General features: G+C 44.6%; 1 protein-coding gene across 1 annotated transcript in view; it reads left to right on the top strand.

Moving 5' to 3' along the window:
* LOC124270287 (sodium-dependent dopamine transporter-like) overlaps positions 1–27,649 on the top strand; it is a 41,913-nt gene that overhangs the window by 7,306 nt on the left and 6,958 nt on the right. The window contains exons 2-8 of the mRNA XM_046705328.1: positions 8,025–8,141; positions 11,640–11,771; positions 14,110–14,401; positions 17,652–17,784; positions 18,619–18,753; positions 19,648–19,751; positions 20,493–20,617. Of these exons, the coding sequence (XP_046561284.1) occupies positions 8,027–8,141; positions 11,640–11,771; positions 14,110–14,401; positions 17,652–17,784; positions 18,619–18,753; positions 19,648–19,751; positions 20,493–20,617 (1,036 nt within the window). The 5' untranslated portion in view covers positions 8,025–8,026. The remainder of the gene's footprint in view (positions 1–8,024; positions 8,142–11,639; positions 11,772–14,109; positions 14,402–17,651; positions 17,785–18,618; positions 18,754–19,647; positions 19,752–20,492; positions 20,618–27,649) is intronic.

Here is a 27,649-nt window from a genome sequence, read left to right as displayed (position 1 = left end):
TTGTCATTGCAGTTGCTACTGTGGTGCTCTTCAGTTCAGGACTTTAGTTTTAGTTATCCAATACTGCCATATTTGTTCTTTCTTTCTCAACACGAACCTCATTTTCTCAAAGGTGAAATCAGTGAAAGCTGTTATATGCAGTCAGTTACATTACATCACACGACTACATTAAAGAAGTCACATAACAACTATACCTGCATGTCATTGCGCTTTATACTGTGCTACAGTATGACCAGAAATTATTGAGAATTTTAGGAACATGTTTAATTGGATTTCTAGTATAAACAACCTTGACCAGCTATCAAGTGCTTGGTTTCATTCAAGAGAGACAACTCCGTTAATCCTTTTTTCATTAGTTTGTGAAGAGTTACCCCCCTTTGTTTACTTGCTAGCAGACGACATTTTCTGTGATCCTCAGTATGGATGATTTAGAGAAGAGGAAGTTGATTTTAGAGTATTATAACAAGGACATCAGATCAGGTAAAATGATTTCAAGTAGAACAGGCATCCCTTTGTCAACTGTTTATCGTGTTTTGAAAAATATTGGTAATGGATATGGCATTGAGCACCAGGGAGGCGCAGGTAGGCCTAGAATATTGACTTTCGATGACAGGAGGCGGCTTGGTATTCTTGTTTCTAAAAACAAACGAAGGAGTTTAGAAAACGTAAGGCTGGATATGATTGATAGAGGAACTGTGGCTGTCTGTAAGGAGACAATTAGAACTGAGCTGCATGCAATGGGTTGGCAGAAAAGTCGAGGAATTCCATCACCGATCATGAAACCTGAACAAAAGGAGCGAAGGTTGAACTCGTGCTTACAGCATAGAAATTTTAACTGGGACAATGTGATTTTCTCAGATGAAAGTTCTGTGTGGCTGTTTCCTAATGCACTGAAATTCTGGACCAAACAAGCTGAAAAACCTTTGTATCAGCGCCCAAAGTACAGTCCGAAATTTAACGTGTGGGGTGGCATATATGTGTTAGTGGCAACGCCCCTCTGTGTATTTGAAGGGAATATGAACAGTGAGCGGTACATAGATATTCTCGAGGGACATTTACTTCCATCTGCTCACGTGTTCTTACGAAATTTTTGGATTTTCCAGCAGGACAACGCCCCAAAACATCGTTCAAAGCATTCACAGACCTGGTTTCGGACCCAAAATATGACATTATTAGATTGGCCAAGCTATAGCCCTGACCTAAATCCAATAGAAAATGTTTGGGGACTTCTGAAGGAAAGTGTCATTAAGAACAATCTGACAAATATTGCTGAAATGAAAGAAGAGGTGGTCCGATATTGGGACAGCATGGGCCACGACTTTCTAACTTCTTTGATCAGTAGTATGCCCCGCCGCATTGAAGCCTGCATTGCTGCCCATGGTGACTTGACAAAATACTAACTGTTCACCTGTCTTTGAATCTGGAGTTATGTTCTGCTAATATTCACATTTAATACGTGAGTAATGAGTGAAAATTTAAAAAAACATTATAGTCTTATATTCTCAATAATTTCTGGTTGTACTGTATATTACCCCTATGTCAAGGCTGTGCAAACTGTGTAATATCACTGCTATATCAAGGCGGTTTATCCTGAGCAACATTACTGCAATATCAGAGCTGTTTATAACGAGCACTACTGTTGTGTGACAACCGTACTGATAAATACTACTGATATGTCACGGCGGTGTGCAATCAGTTTTCACCGCGGTGTGCAATCAATAATACTACTGCTATGTCACGGTGGTGTGCAATCAGTTTTCACGGCGGTGTGCAATCAGTAATACTACTGCTATGTCACGGTGGTGTACAATAAGTAAAATTGCAGCTATTTCACTGCGGTGTGCAATCAGTAATATTACTGCTATGTCACGGCAGTGTGCAATCAGTAATATTACTGCTATGTCACGGCGGTGTGCAATCAGTAATATTACTGCTATGTCACGGTGGTGTACAATCAGTAAAATTACTGCTATTTCACGGCGGTGTGCAATCAGTAATATTACTGCTATGTCACGGTGGTGTACAATCAGTAAAATTGCTGCTATTTCACGGCGGTGTGCAATCAGTAATATTACTGCTATGTCACGGTGGTGTACAATCAGTAAAATTGCTGCTATATCACGGTGGTGTACAATCAGTAATATTACTGCTATGTCACGGTGGTGTACAATCAGTAAAGTTACTGCTATGTCACGGTGCTGTACAATCAGTAATATCACTGCTATGTCACGGCGGTGTGCAATCAGTAATATTACTGCTATGTCACGGTGGTGTGCAATCAGTAATATTGCTGCTATTTCACGGCGGTGTGCAATCAGTAATATTACTGCTATGTCACGGTGCTGTACAATCAGTAATATTACTGCTATGTCACGGTGGTGTACAATCAGTAATATTACTGCTATGTCACGGTGGTGTACAATCAGTAAAATTGCTGCTATTTCACCATGGTGTGCAATCAGTAATATTACTGCTATGTCACGGTGGTGTACAATCAGTAAAATTGCTGCTATTTCACGGCGGTGTGCAATCAGTAATATTACTGCTATGTCACGGTGGTGTACAATCAGTAAAATTGCTGCTATGTCACGGTGGTGTACAATCAGTAAAATTGCTGCTATTTCACGGCGGTGTGCAATCAGTAATATTACTGCTATGTCACGGTGGTGTACAATCAGTAATATTACTCTGCTATGTCACGGTGGTGTACAATCAGTAAAATTGCTGCTATTTCACCGCGGTGTGCAATCAGTAATATTACTGCTATGTCACGGTGGTGTACAATCAGTAAAATTGCTGCTATTTCACCGCGGTGTGCAATCAGTAATATTACTGCTATGTCACGGTGGTGTACAATCAGTAAAATTGCTGCTATTTCACCGCGGTGTGCAATCTGTAATATTGCTGCTATGTCAGGGTGGTGTACAATCAGTAAAAATGATAACATCTGTGTGTATGTACCATGACCAGGGTACATGATAACATCTGTGTGTATGTACCATGACCCGGGGTACATGATAACATGTGTGTGTATATGTACCATGACCTGGGGTACATGATAACATCTGTGTGTATGTACCATGACCCGGGGTACATGATAACATATATGTGTATGTACCATGACCCGGGGTACATGATAACATTTGTGTGTATGTATGTACCATGACCCGGGGTACATGATAACATATATGTGTATGTACCATGACCTGGGGTACATGATAACATATGTGTGTATGTACCATGACCTGGGGTACATGATAATATCTGTGTGTATGTACCATGACCTGGGGTACATGATAACATCTGTGTGTATGTACCATGACCTAGGGTACATGATAACATCTGTGTGTATGTACCATGACCCGGGGTACATGATAACATATATGTGTATGTACCATGACCAGGGGTACATGATAACATCTGTGTGTATGTACCATGACCAGTGGTATATGATAACATCTGTATGTACCATGATCCGAGGTACATGATAACATCTGTGTTTATGTACCATGACCTGGGGTACATGATAACATGTGTGTGTATGTACCATGACCTGGGTACATGATAACATCTGTGTATGTACCATGACCTACCATGACCTGGGGTACATGATAACATATGTGTGTGTATGTACCATGACCCGGGTTACATGATAACATATGTGTGTATGTGACCATGACCCATATATGTACATGATAACATATGTGTGTATGTACCATGACCTGGGGTACATGATAACATATGTGTGTATGTACCATGACCCGGGTACATGATAACATATGTGTGTATGTACCATGACCCAGGGTACATGATAACATATATGTGTATGTACCATGACCCGGGGTACATGATAACATCTGTGTGTATGTACCATGACCCGGGGTACATGATAACATCTGTGTGTATGTACCATGACCTGGGGTACATGATAACATCTGTGTGTATGTACCATGACCTGGGGTACATGATAACATATGTGTGTATGTACCATGACCTGGGGTACATGATAACATGTGTGTGTATGTACCATGACCTGGGGTACATGATAACATCTGTGTGTATGTACCATGACCCGCATTACATGATAATATCTGTTACATGATAACATATGTGTGTATGTACCATGACCCGGGGTACATGATAACATATGTGTGTATGTACCATGACCAGGGGTACATGATAACATCTGTGTGTATGTACCATGACCCAGGGTACATGATAACATCTGTGTGTATGTACCATGACCTGGGGTACATGATAACATCTGTGTGTATGTACCATGACCCGGGGTACATGATAACATATGTGTGTATGTACCATGACCCGGGGTACATGATAACATCATGTGTATGTACCATGTGTGTATGTACCATGACCTGGGGGTACATGATAACATATGTGTGTATGTACCATGACCCGGGGTACATGATAACATATGTGTGTATGTACCATGACCTGGGGTACATGATAACATATATGTGTGTAACATGTACCATGACCCGGGGTAGGTGTACATGATAATATCTGTGTGTATGTACCATGACCCGGGTACATGATAACATCTGTGTGTATGTACCATGACCTGGGGTACATGATAACATCTGTGTGTATGTACCATGACCCAGGGTACATGATAACATCTGTGTGTATGTACCATGACCCGGGGTACATGATAACATCTATGTGTGTATGTACCATGACCAGGGGTACATGATAACATCTGTGTGTATGTACCATGACCCGGGGTACATGATAACATATGTGTGTATGTACCATGACCTGGGGTACATGATAACATCTGTGTGTATGTACCATGACCTGGGGTACATGATAACATCTGTGTGTATGTACCATGACCTGGGGTACATGATAACATATGTGTGTATGTGTACCATGACCCGGAGTACATGATAACATATATGTGTATGTACCATGACCCGGGGTACATGATAACATTTGTGTGTATGTACCATGACCTGGGGTACATGATAACATATATGTGTATGTACCATGACCCGGGGTACATGATAACATCTGTGTGTATGTACCATGACCCGGGGTACATGATAACATATATGTGTGTATGTACCATGATGTACCCCGGGGTACATGATAACATCTGTGTGTATGTACCATGACCTGGGGTACATGATAACATGTGTGTGTATGTACCATGACCTGGGGTACATGATAACATCTGTGTGTATGTACCATGACCTGGGGTACATGATAACATCTGTGTGTATGTACCATGACCTGGGGTACATGATAACATGTGTGTGTATGTACCATGACCTGGGGTACATGATAACATGTGTGTGTATGTACCATGACCTGGGGTACATGATAACATATGTGTATATCATGTACCATGACCATGACCTGGGACATGATAACATCTGTGTGTATGTACCATGACCCGGGGTACATGATAACATCTGTGTGTATGTACCATGACCCGGGGTACATGATAACATGATACCATGACCCGGGTAGGGATAACATGATGTGTGTATGTACCATGACCCGGGGTACATGATAACATCTGGTGTATGTATGATAACATGATAACATCTGTGTGTATGTACCATGACCCGGGGTACATGATAACATGTGTGTGTATGTACCATGACCTGGGGTACATGATAACATCTGTGTGTATGTACCATGACCCGGGGTACATGATAACATGTGTGTGTATGTACCATGACCTGGGGTACATGATAACATATGTGTGTATGTACCATGACCCATGGTACGTGATAACATATGTGTGTATGTACCATGACCCAGAGTACATGATAACATCTGTGTGTATGTACCATGACCCAGACTACATGATAACATCTGTGTGTATGTACCATGACCCGGGGTACATGATAACATCTGTGTGTATGTACCATGACCCAGGGTACATGATAACATCTGTGTGTATGTATCATCACCCCGGGGTAAATGATAACATGTGTTTGTATTTACTGTGACCCAGGTTACGTGATAACATCTGTGTGTATGTACCATGACCCAGACTACATGATAACATCTGTGTGTATGTACCATGACCCGGGGTACGTAATACCATATGTGTGTATGCACCATAACCGGGGGTTCATGATAACATGTGTTTGTATGTACCATGACCCGGGGTACGTAATACCATCTGTGTGTATATACCATGACCTGAGGCGACATGTGGTACGAGCGGGATTCGGACTCGGAATCTGATAAAAAAATGCTCCAGATCTCCTGTCATCCGTGCTATCACATGGGATGTCGGATGCTTAATGAGGCCAATCACTCTTTGCTTACTATTTCTTCCCGCATTAAGTGCTAGCATTATTTTCTCACAACATAAGACATTAGCAAACCTTTTGTTGGATGATTTGCTGGAGTTGACAATATATTGTTCCCCTTTTGCTGACAACATTATCTCCTTCAGGAAAACCTTGACCTATCAGAAGATATGGGTAATTTGCCTGATAGCTAGCAATTTAGGTATTTTACCCCACAGGCCCTCGTGTCTTTGAGAGGACACCACAGCCTGCACCACAGTACACGACTAACCCACACAACAACATGATGTGAGACTAACTCCAGTCTGTATTTAGAAACATTCGGGCTAATTCGGATAATCCTATTAACTGGTTAGAATGACAATAAGGTTGTTATTGTGTGAAGGTATTGGTGATAACGGTGTTTATATGTGTGAAGGTCTGAACGAATTACATTAGCCGCTCAGCTTGCATGGCACCGTCTGTACACGTGATACATGTGACGTCATAAGAGTGGATAATAAGCATATGTGCAGATAGGTGTATTGCGCCGTCTACCTGTTAGTGTAAGTCTATCTGACCTGCACAATAAGAAATACTGGTGTATGTCCACGCTATGTGAGTCGTGGCAGGTTTAAGATAATGGAACGTAGTCCAGCTGCGTGTAAGGTGATAAATAAATAGTGGTGAAACTCAGGCATTTTCCCCATGTTGATAAAGGCAAGCTACTTTATGGATGACAACTTCAATATTCCATTACTTCGATATTCCATTACTTCGATATTCCATTATTCCATTACTTCGATATTCCATTACTTCGATATTCCATTACTTCGATATTCCATTACTTCGATATTCCACTTCGATATTCCATTTCTTCAATATTCCATTACTTCAATATTCCATTACTTCGATATTCCATTACTTCGATATTCGATATTCCATTACTTCGATATTCCATTACTTCGATATTCCATTACTTCGATATTCCAATATTCCATTACTTCGATATTTAATTACTTCTATATTCCATTACTTCGATATTCCATTACTTCAATATTCCATTACTTTGATATTCCATTACTTCGATATTCCATTACTTCGATATTCCATTACTTCGATACTCCAATATTCCATTACTTCGATATTCTATTACTTCGATATTCCATTACTTCGATATTCCATTACTTTGATATTCCATTACTTTGATATTCCAATATTCCATTACTTCGATATTCAATTACTTCTTTATTCCATTACTTCGATATTCCATTACTTCAATATTCCATTACTTCGATATTCCATTACTTCAATATTCCATTACTTCGATATTCCATTACTTCTTTATTCCATTACTTCGATATTCCAATATTCCATTACTTCGATATTCCATTACTTCGATATTCCATTACTTCGATATTCCATTACTTCGATATTCCATTAAGTTGTCATTCATAAACTATCTTACATGTATTGTTACTTAGCAGTTACTTTAACAGGAATCAAACAAATGAATGTCATCCAGTGTGCAAAACTCTTATTTTCTTAATATTTTGAAAATTAGAATCTATTTGAAAATATCTCATTTGAGTATATGAAATATGGTATAAATGGTAGGCCTCTAAGCTATTATTTATGGGAAGGAATAACATTATTACCGGCTATTGGACGCGAGAGGGATGCTGACATGTATTGTTCCCGGCGGTATATACTATATTCACATGTTCACATGAGTGTCTTCTGTATCTTCAGAGATGGTACACGAACGCTGGACCCACCACTTTGACTACCTGACTACACTCCTGGGCTACAGCATCGGCGCTGGCACCTTCCTCAAGTTCCCATACCTATCAATGCGAAATGGGGGAGGTAAATGTTTCATGAACACCTTAAACGCTTGTGACACATTCGTTGGAATATTTGTAGAAGTGGGTGAGTGAACAGAGCTGTGCCTGGTGTATCCAAGGTTATGGCTTGAATATTGCTTAAAGGCGATGCACCAGTCACCCAGCCACTAGCTGAAGATGAAAGGTGTTAGATATCAGACAAATAATGTTACGAAAACCAGCAAGTAAACAGCAGGCTGACAATGCTTCATGACACCCCTTGTGTGCAGTAGACGGTGACTCACTACTACATGGCACAGGCGCCCTCATCAACCTCAACAGGCAATTTACTTTGCGGAGTTGTGTCCCTTGGGCGTGCAAGAAACCAAGGCGCTATTCATTCGGCCTGATTATATTGTGTGTAAACATCACCTCAGTGGTTGTAGTGGGGTCCGACAGACCTGTCAGTTCCTCCCTGCCGCCGTCATATAACTGGAATAGAGTTCAGCACGGCGCTACTCACTCATACATATCAGTACATTATCTGCAATTCTATTACTTGATTTGTGTAAGTCTGTATACATACTGACATGTGTTGTGTGTTTGATTCATGGGGAAATGTGTTCTCCAGGTGCGTCCCAGATGTACCGTACGATTAACACATGCTTTCATTTCAGTGTTTGACTGTAAGATGATAAGGTTTGTAATTACATATACTGCTCGGACTGGCAGAGTCAAAACAAGGTAATTTGGCCAAGACATTAACTATATATTCAGGTATATCAATACGTACAATAACCATCAGATAGCCTGTTTCCTTCTTTTGATTTATCCATTTAAAATATAAAGGAGACCAGTGACACCACTTTGTCTATTTCATGTTTAGCATATACATACAGATTGTCAGTGTGACTTTGGGGATGACTTCAAAGTTCCAAAAGTCATGTATGTCTCGAGGTGGAGCTACAGCTCCTGCTTGATGTAACAACATGTGAGGTACATTCGAACATGAGTGCAAGGTGTTTTACTAAGATGTCAGCGAGCGTCATGATACTCTTACCCAGCAGTTGTTTGTTTGCTGCAACATTCAAGGCCCCAGTGAACGTTTTGAGGCTATGGTGAACATGTGAAGGACAGTACCCAGTTGCCACATCAGTGACAAGATGACCCTGGCATGTGAGGAATGATGCAGGGTACATTCCCCTTTCCGCATCATCACCTGGGTTTATGGTAATTCATAAACACCTGGTCATGGTGTAGTCGGGCATAACCTCTCTTAGAGAATATTTCCACCGGATATAGAAACGACAGTAATGCTCTTATAGAGTACAGACCATACTCCTTGCCTCGCCGTCATTAACCATGTTTATCCTGTAACCGATTGTCATCCACCAGTCTGGTAATTCTCCTGATCCCATTAACGTGCGCCATACATTGATGTCGTCTTGACATGTCTCCCTGCATTGTCCATGTATCTGTCGGCCAACATAGCTACAAGACATTTCTCTCTGGCTACGAAATAGGACAGATCGACGTTAGACAGAATATAATCGTTGTTTTAATACGTTGCTTCCATTAATACGTTGCTAAGATCGCTTTGTGCAAGTGGGCCCAGGTTTCACGACATCTGCTCATTGGAGAAAGAAAAGAGAAAGCAAAACTATGAACATCGCATGCCTGGGTATTATTTGGCACGGTAGTATATAGATGCATAGGACTCAATAGAATGTACACTAACCTCCCTAAGCTGGTGTTATTGTGCAGGTGAAACATGCAGGAAATGTTAAATACTCTGAATTCAGACCAGCGTTCAGCGTGACAAGTGACATAACAACATTTTATTTTACGTATGTGAACTGTACGACATGCAAACCCACTCTGCTAATGATTTGTGTATCGCTGAACATGTGTGTGAATTAGATGAACTGCATAGCCAGATGTAACCCTACCCGACCCGACGCTCTTATAAGCGTCTCCAGCTGCATGTGGTCCCATACAGCTCCATGTGGTCTTAAAGTGCTTCATGTGGTCTCTTCATGCTCCATATGGTCTCCTCGTGCATGCTGTGGTCTCCTCATGCACCATGTGGTCTTCTCTTGCTTCATGTGGTCTACACATCCTTCATGCAGTCTTCTCATGCTTCATGCAGTCTCCTCATGCTTCATGCAGTCTCCTCATGCTTCATGCAGTCTCCTCATGCATGCTGCGGTCTCCTCGTGCTCTGTGTGTTCTACTCATACTTAATGTGATCTCCTCGTGCTCTATGTGATCTCATTATCCTCCATGTAGTCTCCTCATGTGCCATGTGGTCTCCTCATGCTCCATGTGGTCTCCTCATGCTATCCTCCATGTAGTCTCCTACATGTCTCCTCATGCCATGTGGTCTCCCTCATGCTCCATGTGGTCTACACATGCTCCATGTGGTCTCCTCATGCTCCATGTGGTCTCCATGTGCTTCATACGGTCTCCCTCCTCATGCTCCATGCTCCATGCGGTCTCCCTCATGCTCCATGTGGTCTACACATGCTCAGGTGGCTCCTCATGCTCCATGTGGTCTACACATGCTCCATGTGGTCTCCTCCATGTGGTCTACATGTGGTCTCCGTGTGCTTCATGTGCTTCACGGTCACCGTGTGCTTCATACGGTCTCCTCATGCTCCATGTGGTCTACACATGCTCCAGGTGGCTCCTCATGCTCCATGTGGTCTACACATGCTCCAGGTGGCTCCTCATGCTCCATGTGGTCTACACAAGCTCCATGTGGCTCCTCATGCTCCATGTGGTCTCCGTGTGCTTCATGGTTCATGCTGCTGGTCTACGGTCTCCTCATGCTCCATGTGGTCTACACATGCATCATGTGGTCTTCACATGCTCCAGGTGGCTCCTCATGCTCCATGTGCTCTCCTCATGCTCCATGTGGTCTACACATGCTACACAGTTCTATAGTATGACATATGTCTCTTGCCATAAAATGCAATTCTTTGTGACATCAAATTGCGTAAAATGTGACCATCTACAGTAATACTTGACCTTTTATTGTTCGTGTTACCTATGCCCTTCTCTGTCATCCCCATCATAATGGGTGGACGGACCGTCCGATGTTCTTGAGGGACCGTGGTTTTTTGGTTGTTTAGTAATCTGTTTCCGGAAAAGAGCGAAAATGCCTTATTTCCCACCTGTTTACTATTCACAATCATTCCATATCGTTCACCAGATGTTAAATGGTGATAAAAAATTGACTTCTCAAGAAAACGTGGTTTTGGGCCCCTGAAAGGACAATATTATTTCTGGAAACAAACTGCCGCCCCTCAGGATATTAGATGGTCGGTCCTAAAGGAGAAACATATATATTAGCATATATGGATAGCGTGTGCATTGTCGTATCGTTCAGCGTTATTAAATTCAGCTTCTCACCTGATATATGGTGTATTTCTTAGTTCACAAAAATATGTTATCGGGACTCCTCAGGATGTTCTTCTATTCCGATTTGTCCAACAGGTATAATGCATGGAAAGCTAACATTATTTTTATTCTCAAATAGGAGCTTTCCTGATCCCATTTCTTCTATTCACCATCATCGGGGCCATCCCATGTGTATTCCTGGAGATGGTCATCGGCCAGTTCTCTCAGAGTGGCCCAGTACAAGTCTGGAATGTGTGTCCTCCTTTTAAAGGTAGGATACTGCATCCCCACCAGGTGATAAATATCTGTGGAGTGTACACCCTTTAAAGGTAGGATACTGCAGCCCCACCAGGTGATAAATATCTGTGGAGTGTACACCCTTTAAAGGTAGGATACTGCATCCCCACCAGGTGATAAATATCTGTGGAGTGTACACCCTTTAAAGGTAGGATACTGCATCCCCACCATGTGATAAATATCTGTGGAGTGTACACCCTTTAAAGGTGGGATACTGCATCCCCACCATGTGATAAATATCTGTGGAGTGTACACCCTTTAAAGGTAGGATACTGCATCCCCACCATGTAATACATATCTGTGGAATGTATGCCCTTTAAAGGTAGGATACTGCAGCCCCACCATGTAATGCATATCTGTGAAGTGTACACCCTTTAAAGGTAGGATACTGCATACCCACCAGGTGATAAATATCTGTGGAGCGTACACCCTTTAAAGGTAGGATACTGCATCCCCACTATGTTATACATATCTGTGGAGTGTACACCCTTTAAAGGTAGGATACTGCATCCCCACCATGTAATACATATCTGTGGAGTGTACACCCTTTAAAGGTAGGATACTGCATCCCCACCATGTTATACATATCTATGGGGTGTATGCCCTTTTAAGGTAGGATACTGCAGCCCCACCATGTTATACATATCTTTGGAGTGTACACCCTTTAAAGGTAGGATACTGCAGCCCCACCATGTAATACATATCTGTGGAGTGTACACCCTTTAAAGGTAGGATACTGCATCCCCACCATGTAATACATATCTGTGGGGTGTACACCCTTTAAAGGTAGGATACTGCATCCCCACCATGTAATACATATCTGTGGAGTGTACACCCTTTAAAGGTAGGATACTGCAGCCCCACCAGGAGATACATATCTGTGGAGCGTACACCCTTTAAAGGTAGGATACTGCATCTCCCATATCACCCCTTTAATACATGTAATACATATCTGTGGGGTGTATGCCCTTTAAAGGTAGGATACTGCAGCCCCCACCATGTAATACATATCTGTGGAGTGTATGCCCTTTAAAGGTAGGATACTGCATCCCCACCATGTAATACATATCTGTGGTTCACCCTTTAAGGTAGGATACTGTACACCCTTTAAAGGTAGGATACTGCATCCCCACCATGTAATACATATCTGTGGAGGTACACCTGTAAAGGTGGATACTGCAGCCCCACCATTAATACATATCTGTGGTGTAGGATTTAAAGGTAGGATACTGCATCCCCACCATGTAATACATATCTGTGGGGTGTATGCCCTTTAAAGGTAGGATACTGCATCCCCACCATGTAATACATATCTGTGGAGTGTACACCCTTTAAAGGTAGGATACTGCATCCCCACCATGTAATACATATCTGTGGAGTGTACACCCTTTAAAGGTAGGATACTGCATCCCCACCATGTAATACATATCTGTGGAGTGTACACCCTTTAAAGGTAGGATACTGCATCCCCACCATGTTATACATATCTATGGGGTGTATGCCCTTTTAAGGTAGGATACTGCAGCCCCACCATGTTATACATATCTGTGGAGTGTACACCCTTTAAAGGTAGGACACCCTTTAAAGGTAGGATACTGCAGCCCCACCATGTAATACATATCTGTGGAGTGTACACCCTTTAAAGGTAGGATACTGCATCCCCACCATGTAATACATATCTGTGGAGTGTACACCCTTTAAAGGTAGGATACTGCATCCCCACCATGTAATACATATCTGTGGGGTGTACACCCTTTAAAGGTAGGATACTGCATCCCCACCATGTAATACATATCTGTGGGTGTACACCCTTTAAAGGTAGGATACTGCATCCCCACCATGTAATACATATCTGTGGAGTGTACATCCTTTAAAGGTAGGATACTGCTGCCCCACCAGGTAATACATATCTGTGGGGTGTACACCCTTTAAAGGTAGGATGCTGCATCCCCACCATGTAATACATATCTGTGGAGTGTACATCCTTTAAAGGTAGGATACTGCATCCCCACCATGTGATAAATCTCTGTGGAGTGTACACCCTTTAAGAAGAAAGGGTATAATGTTCTAATATGATTACTGTTCACATTCAATATTTACTAATCTTGTATTTTTCTGATGCACACTAGCATGTATAATTTTATTTAAGCAACCAAACATCACTTTAAAGCTTAATTATTAACTATGGCGTTACTTTGTTACTTCATCTTGAAATAAAGGTTGTAATAGTCACTGTTTTATGATCAATGACTATCTTCGTCAGTTGTAAATGTTAGTTTGCTCAGCCATTCCTGTAATTTACGTCCCCCTAGGTATTGGTCTGGGGACGGTGTTCATTTCCTGGACGTATGCAACGTACAACGCTTCCATATTTGCGTGGTACCTGTACTACCTGGTGCACTCCTTCGCCGCTAACTTACCGTGGGCCCACTGCAACAACGACTGGAACACCGCCAGATGCATATCACCGGGCGACTTCGCCAATACAACGTCCAGCAACGACACTTGGTACGCCGAAAACGCCACTTCGGCTGTCTCGGCTGTAACTCTTCATTCTTTAAATGGCTCGGAGCCCGGAGTAACTGCTGCAGAGGAATTCTGGAGGTAGGATATTGATTTCTGTATTCAGCTACATCAAATTGATAACACAATGAAATATTTATGGCATTGACCTCCTTACGCGGCGGGTCGAACAACTGTTCATGCGTGCCAAGATCAAAAGTGAACAGTTCGAATATTTGTGGGTTCCTTTATTCAACAAATGTATTTTTTTTCATTTGTCCTTGGAGTCATGACACCAGGTGTTCAACACGAAGCAGGTGGCCATGACCTGAATTTGCTTCGGACCATGTGGTGTATTGCGTGCTGAGTGTATTCAGTAACTATATACCTGACATATACCTGAAGTTACACGCACCTTGCACCTAACCCGGTTGATACATGATGTTTGTCGGACCAAAATGTCGACTTATGTGTTCTATAAATTAATGATACGACCTCGGGTCAGTGACTGCTGAGCTGATGTTTAGTAATTAATGCTGTTAATTCTTCACACGTTGCGATCAAGGGGATCAAACATACCAATGAGTGCGTGAGTCGATTACCCATATTCCGTGTACATTCTCGCCTGAAGGTCACCAGCTGGTTCAAGCATGTATCAACAATGTTTTTGTTTTTTTCATATCTACGGGAAATATGCTGACGTGCTGAAGAAACCTTACCATTTTGAAATTAAAATTACCAAAAATTGAAAATCAGCTGCAATCACCATCCCATGAAAATACATCGCCCAACCGCAAAAATGAGTTTTCCACTTTGAAATCAGGCATGCAATACATGCTTTGTCACCATTTTGTCCAAATATGGTCTGTTTTTCACGCAAAGCGAAAAGATTTAATGCCAAACGGATATAAAACCAATGCAAACGGGTTGTCAGACATTCATTCTATTTAAGTACAACCAACGGAATGGATCGATTAACTTTGAAGTGAAGTGGTGGCAAATCACTATGTTTTCATTTCATGTTACCCAGGTGATTGTCTTAGGTTCAATATTGCTCACATGGCTGTATCAGGCCCCGAACGTCCACCCTCCGTTGAGGCTTGAATACACAGCGGCGAAAAACAACACCAGCACATTTGTTGTGATGTATTCCCCTTGTGTGTTGGTTTGACCGTGGTATTAATATGTTAGTTCCTACCTACTTGATACCAGAAGTATGCGGGTTTGTCTCTGGTATATGCGATCCACCACTACATCGATTTTTTTCGATCTGTCAAAGACGTATTAATATTTCTCTGAAATGGCAAAATATTGTTTCACCTTGATGGTGGTTAACAGTGTGAATATTCAATTGCACGAGTACGTCTAACTCTGTACGAATGTATAGACGCTGGTTGTGTTCCTCTGTTCCTGCTTCACCTAACATGACTGGCACTACACATCCTCGATGGGGGAGGGGAGCTAACATGACTGGCACTACACATCCTCGACGTGGGAGGGAGCTAACATGACTGGCACTACACATCCTCGACGGGGGAGGGAGCTAACATGACTGGCACTACACATCCTCGATGGGGGAGGGAAGCTAACATGACTGGCACTACACATCCTCGATGGGGAGGGAGCTAACATGACTGGCACTACACATCCTCGATGGGGAGGGAACTAACATGACTGGCACTACACATCCTCGATGGGGAGGGGAAGCTAACATGACTGGCACCACACATCCTCGATGGGGAGGGAAGCTAACATGACTGGCACCACACATCCTCGATGGGGAGGGAAGCTAACATGACTGGCACTACATCCTCGATGGGGAGGGAAGCTAACATGACTGGCACCACACATCCTCGATGGGGAGGGAAGCTAACATGACTGGCACTACACATCCTCGATGGGGAGGGAAGCTAACATGACTGGCACCACACATCCTCGATGGGGAGGGAAGCTAACATGACTGGCACCACACATCCTCGATGGGGGAGGGAGCTAACATGACTGGCACTACACATCCTCGATGGGGGAGGGGAGCTAACATGACTGACACTACACATCCTCGATGGGGAGGGAGCTAACATGACTGGCACTACACATCCTCGATGGGGAGGGAGCTAACATGACTGGCACCACACATCTTCGAGGGGGAGCTAACATGACTGGCACTACACATCCTCGACGTGGGAGGAGCTAACATGACTGGCACCACACATCTTCGAGGTGGGGGAGCTAACATGACTGGCACCTACATCCTCGATGGGGAGGAGCTAACATGACTGGCACTACACATCCTCGATGGGGAGGGGAGCTAACATGACTGGCACTACACATCCTCGATGGGGGAGGGAAGCTAACATAACTGGCACTACACATCCTCGATGGGGAGGGAGCTAACATGACTGGCACCACACATCCTCGATGGGGAGGGAGCTAACATGACTGGCACTACACATCCTCGATGGGGAGGGAAGCTAACATGACTGGCACTACACATCCTCGATGGGGAGGGAGCTAACATGACTGGCACTACCCATCCTCGATGGGGAGGGAGCTAACATGACTGGCACTACACATCCTCGATGGGGAGGGAGCTAACATGACTGGCACCACACATCCTCGATGGGGAGGGAAGCTAACATGACTGGCACCACACATCCTCGATGGGGAGGGAAGCTAACATGACTGGCACTACACATCCTCGATGGGGAGGGAAGCTAACATGACTGGCACCACACATCCTCGATGGGGAGGGAAGCTAACATGACTGGCACTACACATCCTCGATGGGGGAGGGAAGCTAACATGACTGGCACCACACATCCTCGATGGGGAGGGAAGCTAACATGACTGGCACCACACATCCTCGATGGGGAGGGAGCTAACATGACTGGCACTACACATCCTCGATGGGGAGGGGAGCTAACATGACTGACACTACACATCCTCGATGGGGGAGGAGCTAACATGACTGGCACTACACATCCTCGATGGGGGGAGGGGAGCTAACATGACTGGCACTACACATCCTCGATCTTCGAGGGGGAGCTAACATGACTGACTGGCACTACACACACATCCTCCTCGACATCCTCGACGTGGATGAGGGAGCTAACATGACTGGCACCACACATCTTCGAGGGGAGCTAACGACTGACTGGCACTACATCCTCGATGGGGAGGGAGCTAACATGACTGGCACTACACATCTTCGAGGGGGGGGGCAGCTAACATGACTGGCACTACACATCCTCGATGGGGGAGGGGCGATGGGTGATTGTTGACAGATCAGACAGCTAACGTTGAATGGTTACAATGCCTATTCCACCCTATTGGTTTGTTGTATGCTACACAGGTACAAGGTGCTTGAGATTACGAGCGGTTTGGACCAGATAGGCGGCATCAGATGGCCATTAGCAGGTTTCCTCGCAGTCGCCATCCTGGCAGCATTCCTCAGCGTCCTGTGGGGGATCAAAGTATCGGGGAAGGTGAGCGTCGTATTCACGTACCCTGTAGTTCCAGGGATGTGTCCACAACATTTCATCTCTATTCTCAACAGGCAGCTAGATTGGGAGCCAGCTGGGAATCTGTAGTCTTTAGGTTGTTCCTTGATTACAGTGGTTTATCTAGCTGAGGATTTAGACAACGGTAGACAATAGCGGATGATAAAAATGCTCAGTGGACGATCATCCAACATGTGCAAGTGTCGGTTCAGACCAGTACATACAGTCGTTGAGACTCTGACCGGTTCATGACAAAGGATCTAAGTGGGTCCTATTTGAAGCCAGGCCACGACACGGAGGTTTCAACCACACCTCGGCGTCCACGTAGCGTGGCAAATGAAGAAGCTGGTGTGCTATCAAAATAGGTTTAGGTTGAATCCTGATAGATGTGAGTGAAGACGTTTCATTGAATAGAACTTAGTGTCAGTGTCAGTGTCATTGCCACGTGTAGCATACCTATACCTGTGTCATCAATATATATAGTATACCTGTGTCATCAATATATATATAGTATACCTGTATCATCAGTATATATAGTATACCTGTGTCATCAATATATATAGTATACCTGTATCATCAATATATATAGTATACCGGTATCATCAGTATATATAGTATACCTGTGTCATCAATATTTATAGTATACCTGTATCATCAATATATATAGTATACCTGTATCATCACTACATGTGGTATACCTGTATCATCACTACGTATGGTATAAATTTATCATCACTGCGTGCAGTATACCTGTATATTTCGTACGTATAGGATACCTCTGACATCACTACATGTTGGATATCATCTCTTTTTCTGTAGATTGTGTACATCACCGTCAGCGTCCCGTACATCCTCAACACCGTCTTCCTCATCCGGGGCTGCCTACTTCCAGGATCCGCTGACGGGATCTATTATTATATATATCCCAACTTCGAGAAGCTGTTGTACCCAAGAGTAAAACTAGAATCCACATTTTGTATCGACTATCATAAGCTAAGAAAACAATACTAGTAAATAGCGGTTTGTGGCGGGGATGGCCGTTTGAGAAAACATCTTCAGGAATGTCTCATCTTCCATATAAATCAACATGTAAACAAATTCTAGGTGTAAAAAATGCGCTTAACAATGCGTTTTTAATTCTATCCTGCGAGAATTCGTGGTAGGACTAAAGGCTCCACTCAGGCTCAATCACCCGACTGCCCACATACAGCTGGCATATTGCGGTGTTCGGAGACAAAAAAATCAAATATCGATTGAGAGATAATCAAAACACAGTTGGGAACACACCAGGATATGGAGTCTATGTAATGTTATATACTCTTACAAAACTAGGGGATACTCAGAAATAGTTGAAGATTTCCAAAACCGTAAGAGTTTCTAATAAATGTTGTATGACAATAATGAACGAATTAGATACACACCGGTAGACAGAATGAGTACAACCGGTTTGAAGGGTCCTGGGAGTATGATGGGAAAGGATATCCGGGTGTTGTCCACTTGCACAATCTGGAACGGGATTCGCTCAGTCACGGTGATGACACCACACCCGACCCCCGCTAAGTCTGCCATGAGGTCTCAGGTTGACATCGACTTGGCATACTTCTCGACGTTGCAAGACACCACACCTTACGCACGCTATTACGTGCTGCACGTGTAAACTGTTCAGTTATAAATAGCTGCCACAGACATAAACATTCTCGAATAGGATGTTTACAGTTATTTGCTGTCATTCTTCTTTCTTCTGACCAGTGGTATTAGCATGTATTTGTCATGATCCCCTACTTTGTAAGAGTATGTGTTGTGCAGTATAATGTAATCACTGTTAATGTGTCTTTGTTGTTCCTATAGGTATGGTTGGAGGCCTGTGCCTATTCCCTGTTTTCAATGGGTATTGGCATGGGCTGTATCATAACGATGTCAGGCCACAACAAATTTAACAATAACTGCCTCAGGTACGGAAACACTTCACATATGTTGACACTTGTTTAAGCCGGACGATTCTTTGTCAGACAATGTGGCAATGGGAGATGCATGCACAATGTACATGATGACGTGTTGTGAGTGTGGAGTTGCTATGATACTTCATCACTGACAGACAGGCAACAGGTCAGCTGGTACTTAAACATGTGATTTCTAAAGATCTTGCTGACAACTCAGGGAGGGGATCGGTTGTGTTTCAATCTGACAATGTCCTTGGTGATGTGGCTGGAATATGGCTGAACGCAGCAGTGTAATCTTACCGAAGTATACATATCGTCAAAAGTATCGCAACACGAAATTTGAAGCGTAATTGAGTTCACTTTCAATATGGTGACCTGAATCCAATCGAACACCTAAGAGCCAGGGAAATCCAGTACATCTCAATCGTCTGATCCTGACATTGCATGGGGAGCAACAACACATCCTTCTGTTAGGGGTCGTCGGTGTGTGAGCAGATGTGAGTCGTGTACGGGGTGGTCTCGCCAGACATTGTCATGTCATTTAACTGTGTCATGGGTACAGCGTTACTAAGTCACGCACGTGGGCACCTGTTCATGTCATTCCGCACAGTTCACATGCTTACACTTCCTCCACCTGTCCTTGAAGTCGCCGGTGAATGAAGTTGCTGTGTATGCATGCATCTTGATCAGAACCTGTATAGAACCTGTATCGAACTTGTATCGAACTTTACAGAACTTTACCATGTGTTCTAGGGACTCAATAGTCATGTGCCTGGTGGACGCCATAAGCTGCATCTACGTCGGTTTCTCCGTGTTTGCTATTATCGGCCATGTGGCCCACCAGCGAGGCTTGACCGTGGAGGACTTCCAGTCATCAGGTACGCTATACCATGTGCTTTCTATGTGAATAAAAGAAAATAATGTGCTGTGCACACGCTCTCAAAGCATAAAGGTTATTATATAAGTAATTTCAGAATAAGGGTGAATAAAGAGTTGTAAGGACATCCAGGGGAAGGCAGGATGATCCGTGTGTCCAGCCAATATCCTCACTCCCTGTAGCCGTTGAACGTCCACACCGAGGGTAAAGGTAGGTACATCTAGCAAGGTAACATTACGTCAATACGCATCCCTAGTGTACATGTATACCCCGTGTCATAGTCATACTACATGTCGCATGCACATTTCCTACACACTAGTGTCTAGAGTCAATCTTTAAAGTATATCAATATTTACTGTGAAACCCCGTTAAACTGGACGGTGACGTACAAGATTAAATCAAAGTAAACTGCAGATTGCTGATTGCTATGAATCAGGTCTATGTGTTCATGTAAGCGTTGCCTGCACGGTCTGGATTAACGAGGGTTCAGTGTGTAACCAGAAGCATGACCACGTGTAGAAATACTGCCCATGTCACATGTGTTTCTCTTGACAGTCCTCCAGTGATTGTCGTAAAGGGTGATGACATATAGAGGATCCTCTGGCCAACATGGCTGCCAGAATGATTAGTATATTATGGTCGGTCTGAAAGTAACATCTACTCACCGCTGCCACCTCGATGAGTGTGTGTCGTTGCCCCCGTTATGACCGAGGTGTACAAGGGTTGGCTTAAAGGTAATGGGCCTAACTGTGTAGTGTATAGTACGTAATTAACAGTTTCCATGCGTCAAGTACAATTCTTCCCACGCTTGAGGTATGCGTTTAAAACATACACAATCAATCAGCACATTTCTGTAGGCATGAAAGTGCCTGGGAATGCTCTAGTGATATTTGGTGGCGTGGGTGGAGATGCGAGAACCACGTGACGTGGATGACAGGTCACATGGTAAGTACACATTTCTCATGAGAGAGGGACAAAACTTTACATTAAAACTTCATCAGATCTCGTGAGAAACAAACACAGCATATTTTGTTGCTAGATTTGTAACCATGGAGCACAGTGGTTCTCCACTATCCACCAGTGGTTCTCCACTATCAATCAGTGGTCCTCCACTATCAATCAGTGGTTCTCCACTATCCACCAGTGGTCCTCCACTATCCATCGGTGGTTCTCCACTATCCATCAGTGGTTCTCCACTATCCATCAGTGGTCTCAGTGGTTCTCCACTATCCACCAGTGGTTCTCCACTATCCCATCAGTGGTTCTCCACTATCCATCAGTGGTTCTCCACTATCCACCAGTGGTCCTCCACTATCCATCGGTGGTTCTCCACTATCCATCAGTGGTTCTCCACTATCCATCAGTGGTCCTCCACTATCCATCAGTGGTTCTCCACTATCCATCAGTGGTTCTCCACTATCCACCAGTGGTCCTCCACTATCCATCAGTGGTTCTCCACTATCCATCAGAGGTTCTCCACTATCCACCAGTGGTCCTCAACTATCCATCAGTGGTTCTCCACTATCCATCAGAGGTTCTCCACTATCCACCAGTGGTCCTCAACTATCCATCAGTGGTTTCCCGCTATCCACCAGTGGTGTTCTACTATCCACCAGTTGTTCTCAATTATCATCCACTAATATCCACCAATAATATCCACCAATGGTTCACTACTATCCATCAGAGGTTTTCCACTATCCACCAGTGGTTCTCCACTGTCCACCTGTGGTTCACCACTATCCATCAGTGGTTCTCCACTATTCACCAGTGGTTCACTACTATCCACCAGTGGTTCTCCACTGTCCACCAGTGGTTTTCCACTATCCGCCAGTGGTTCTCCACTATCCACCAGTGGTCCTCAACTTGATCCATCAGTGGTTCTCCACTATCAATCAGTGGTTCTCCACTATCCACCAGTGGTTTATGTGGACAAACCATTGATAGCCAAGATTATGCTGGCCTCCTACTATCCAGCTGTGTGACAGAAGTCCACCTGTGGTTCTCCACTGTCCACCAGTAAGTAACGACATGTGACAGAAGTTAGTGAGGACACGTGACAGCAGTAAGTGACGACAAGTGACAGCAGTAAGTGACGACATTTCACGGCAGTGAGTGATGACATGTGACAGAAGTTAGTGAGGACATGTGACAGCAGTAAGTGACGACAAGTGACAGCAGTAAGTGACGACATGTCACGGCAGTGAGTGACAGGAATAATGATGACAGTGTTAGTAAGTGAGGACATGTGACAGCAGTAAGTGACGACATGTCACGGCAGTGAGTGAGGACATGTGACAGCAGTAAGTGACGACATGTGACAGCAGTGAGTGACATGTGACAGCAGTGAGTGATGACATGTGACAGCAGTAAGTGATGACATGTGACAGCAGTAAGTGATGATATGGGACATCAGTGAGTGATGACATGTGACAGCAGTAAGTGACATGTGACAGCAGTGAGTGACGACATGGGACAGCAGTGAGTGATGACATGTGACAGCAGTAAGTGACGACATGTGACGGCAGAAAGTGACTACATGTGACAGCAGTGAGTGATGACATGTAACAGCAGTAAGTGACGACATGTGACGGCAGTGAGTTACGACATGTGACAGCAGTGAGTGATGACATGTGACAGCAGTGGGTGACATGTGACATCAGAGAGTGATGACATGTGACATCAGTGAGTGATGACAAGTGACAGCAGTGAGTGATGACATGTGATAGGAGTGAGTGATGACATGTGACAGCAGTGAATGACGACATGTGACGGCAGTGAGTGATGACATGTGAGAGCATGTGACAACATTAAGACTAATCTGTTGTCAGTCGCAATGCATAACTGTGGCGTTGAGGTCCGTATTTACATTCCCCGATTTTGGCTACGTTTGAAACGTAAAGAAATTTCTCAAAATTCATATCACCAGAAGGGAATTCTCGACCATTGTGTTTAGGTACACGAGTACCGATGGCAGAAGTGGGTGGACCTCGGTGGAACTGAGCTGAAATTTAATGAGCAACCAACTAACAACATAACGTGGTACACCATGGTTAGGTTCAGAGCTTTTCAGCCACCCTTCGTATGGCGTCATGCCGCAGTGTAACGTACACCGCGAGATGTCATGCCACAGTGATGTCATGCCGCAGTGTAACGCACCGCGAGATTCATGCCACAGTGATGTCATGCCACAGTGTAACGTGCGAGATGTCATGCCACAGTGATGTCATGTAACGTACACCGCGAGATGTCATGCCACAGTGATGTCATGCCACAGTGTAACGTACACCGCGAGATGTCATGCCACAGTGATGTCATGCCGCAGTGTAACGTACACCGCGAGATGTCATGCCACAGTGGCGTCATGCCCCGGGATGACGTAGCCAGATGTTTTAAGTGTAGCACTTATTAAGCAGTAAAATCTCATAGATTCTCACCAGCTCCTGCTCTTGTCAGTCCGTTCTTCATCATGTAAATGAGGCTGTTGGTGACGACAACAGCGGGTGATGACGGTAGTGGGTAGGTAATGAGAGCGTTGGGTGATGACAATAAATAGTGACGACAGCAGCAGGTGATGACAGTAGTTGGTGATGACAACAATAGGTGTTGACAGCAGTGGGTGATGACCGTAGTGGGTGGTGACAGCAGTAGGTGGTGACAGCAGTGGGTGGTGACAGCAGTAAGTGATGACATCAGTAGGTGATGACAGCAGTAGGTGATGACCGTAGTGGGTGGTGACAGCAGTGGGTGATGACAGCAGTAGGTGATGACAGCAGTAGGTGATGACAGCAGTAGGTGGTGACAGCAGTGAGTGATGACAGCAGTAAGTGATGACAGCAGTAGGTGATGACAGCAGTAGGTGACGACAGCAGTGGGTGATGACAGCAGTGGGTGACGACAGCAGTAGGTGATGACAGCAGTAGGTGACGACAGCAGTGGGTGTTGACAGCAGTGGATGGTGACAGCAGTGGGTGACGACAGCAGTAAGTGATGACAGCAGTAGGTGGTGACAGCAGTGGGTGATGACAGCATTAGGTGATGACAGCAGTGGGTGATGAGAGCAGTAGGTGACGACAACAGTGGGTGATGACAGCAGTAGGTGATGACAGCAGTAGGTGATGACAGCAGTTGGTGACGACAGCAGTGGGTGATGACAGCAGTGGGTGACGACAGCAGTAGGTGACGACAGCAGTAAGTGACGACAACAATGGGTGACGACAGCAGTGGGTGATGACAGCAGTGGGTGATGACAGCAGTGGGTGATGAGAGCAGTAGGGCCACAACAGGGGACGACAGCAGTGGGTGATGACAGCAGTAGGTGATGACAGCAGTAATGACAGCAGTGACGAAGTGACGGCAACAGTGGGTGACGACGGCAGTGGGTGATGACAGCAGTGGTTGATGACAGCAGTGGGTGATGAGAGCAGTAGGTTACGACAACAATGGGTGATTTCAGCATTAGACAGCAGTTGGTGATGACAGCAGTAGGTGACGACAAAAGTGGGTGATGACAGCAGTAGGTGATGACAGCAGTAAATGACGACAACAGTGGGTAACGACAGCAGTGGGTGATGACAGCAGTGGTTGATGACAGCAGTGGGTGATGAGAGCAGTAGGTGACGACAACAGTGTGTGACGACAGCAGTGACGACAGCAGTAAGTGACGACAGCAGTGGGTGATGAGAGCAGTAGGTGACGACAGTAGTGTGTGATGACAGCAGTGGGTGATGACAGCAGTGGGTGATGACAGCAGTTGGTGGTGACAGCAGTAAGTGACGACAGGTGTGGAGGGTGACAGTTATAAGTGACGACAGCAGTGGGTGATGACAGCAGTAAGTGATGTAACGTACACCGCGAGATGTCATGCCACAGTGATGTCGAGTCATGCCCCGGGATTACGTAGCCAGATGTTTGAAGTGTAACACATATTAAGCAGTAAAACCTCATGCATTAACCAGCTCCTGCTCTTGTCAGTCCATTCTTCATCATATAAATGAGGCTGTGGGTGACGACAACAGCGGGTAATGACGGTAGTGGGTAGGTAATGAGAGCGTTGGGTGATGACAATAAAAAATGACGACAGCAGCAGGTGATGACACTAGTTGGTGATGACAACAGTAGGTGGTGATAGCAGTGGGTGATGGCAGCAGTAAGTGATGACAGCAGTTGGTGATGACAGCAGTAAGTGATAACAGCAATAGGTGATGACAGCAGTGGGTGATGACAGTAGTGGGTGATGACAGTAGTGGGTGATGACAGCAGTGGGTGATGAGTGAGTGAGACAGCAGTGGTTGGTGGGTGATGACAGCAGTGGGTGATGACAGCAGTGGGTGATGACAGCAGTAAGTGATGACAGCAGTGGGTGATGACAGCAGTAGGTGATGACAGCAATGGGTGATGACAGCAGTGGGTGATGACAGTAGTGGGTGATGACAGTAGTGGGTGATGACAGCAGTGGGTGATGACAGCAGTAAGTGACAAAAACTGACAGAAGGTGATGACAGTTATAAGTGACGACTGCAGTGGGTGAGGACAGCAGTAAGTGATGACAGCAGTTGGGATGATGACAGTAGTGGGTGATGACAGTAGTGGGTGATGACAGCAGTGGGTGATGAGAGCAGTAAGTGACGACAGCAGTGAGTGATGACAGCAGTGGGTGATGACAGTAGTGGGTGATGACAGCAGTGGGTGGTTTGAGCAGTAAGTGACGACAGCAGTGAGTGATGACAGCAGTGGGTGATGACAGTAGTGGGTGATGACAGCAGTGGGTGATGACAGTAGTGGGTGATGACAGCAGTGAGTGATGACAGCAGTGAGTGATGACAGCAGTGGGTGATGACAGCAGTGGGTGACGACAGCAGTGAGTGATGACAGCAGTGGGTGATGACAGTAGTGGGTGATGACAGCAGTGGGTGGTTTGAGCAGTAAGTGACGACAGCAGTGAGTGATGACAGCAGTGGGTGGTTTGAGCAGTAAGTGACGACAGCAGTGAGTGATGACAGCAGTGGGTGATGACAGTAGTGGGTGATGACAGCAGTGGGTGGTTTGAGCAGTAATGGACGACAGCAGTGAGTGATGACAGCACTAAGTGACGACAGCAGTGAGTGATGACAGCAGTGGGTGATGACAGTAGTGAGTGATGACAGCAGTGAGTGATGGCAGCAGTGGGTGATGACAGCAGTGGGTGGTTTGAGCAGTAAGTGACGACAGCAGTGAGTGATGACAGCACTAAGTGACGACAACAGTGAGTGATGACAGCAGTGGGTGATGACAGCAGTGGTGATGACAGCAGTGAGTGATGACAGCAGTGAGTGATGACAGCAGTGTGTGTTGACAGTAGTGAGTGATGACAGCAGTGAGTGATGGCAGCAGTGGGTGATGACAGCAGTGAGTGATGACAGCAGTGGGTGATGACAGTAGTGGGTGGTGACAGCAGTGGATGTTTTGAGCAGTAAGTGCTTGCTTCGACCACACCTCCGTTATGTGGGGATATATCGTCAGCCATTTGTGTCAAGATCGTTTAGTTGAGAGTCAAAATCGGGTTTCAATAGACTTGCAGAAATAACAATTAAGAATTGGTAGGTGACATCAGTGGTGCTCGATAGGCCAATCATCCATGATTATGTTTCCATTAAGTTTTAATTGATTGCATGCGATTGTAGCGTAGCGATCGGCAAAGCAGTCGGGTGGGGTGCACTGAAGTGTCTGGCCTTGTCATAATGTATTATGCTGTGAAGCATTTCGAGTCGGGGATCATCTCAAACTTTTGTATATATTTTATAAAATCTTTAATCCTCGCAAAGACACGAGGGCCTGTGATATAGATATAATAGTTTTAACGTAGTTGCCCGCGGTGATGTAGCTGGGATAGTGCCGAAAGTATCGCAAAACCATCTCAGTCGGTCCCTGTTGTTGTCTATTGATGTAATCATGAGTACATTCAATATGTTTGCTCTAAATAGAGGCACACGTCAACTGAATAATTCACTTTCTAATTGAGTAGGACTGTAAAACACTCTCCTATATGTGATCTATC

This window comes from Haliotis rubra, unplaced genomic scaffold, assembly GCF_003918875.1.
Source record: "Haliotis rubra isolate DU_JTF1 unplaced genomic scaffold, ASM391887v1 Scf1501, whole genome shotgun sequence".
In the NCBI taxonomy this organism is placed as follows: Eukaryota; Metazoa; Mollusca; class Gastropoda; order Lepetellida; family Haliotidae; genus Haliotis; species Haliotis rubra.
This window is presented reverse-complemented; position numbering and strand designations above follow the sequence as displayed.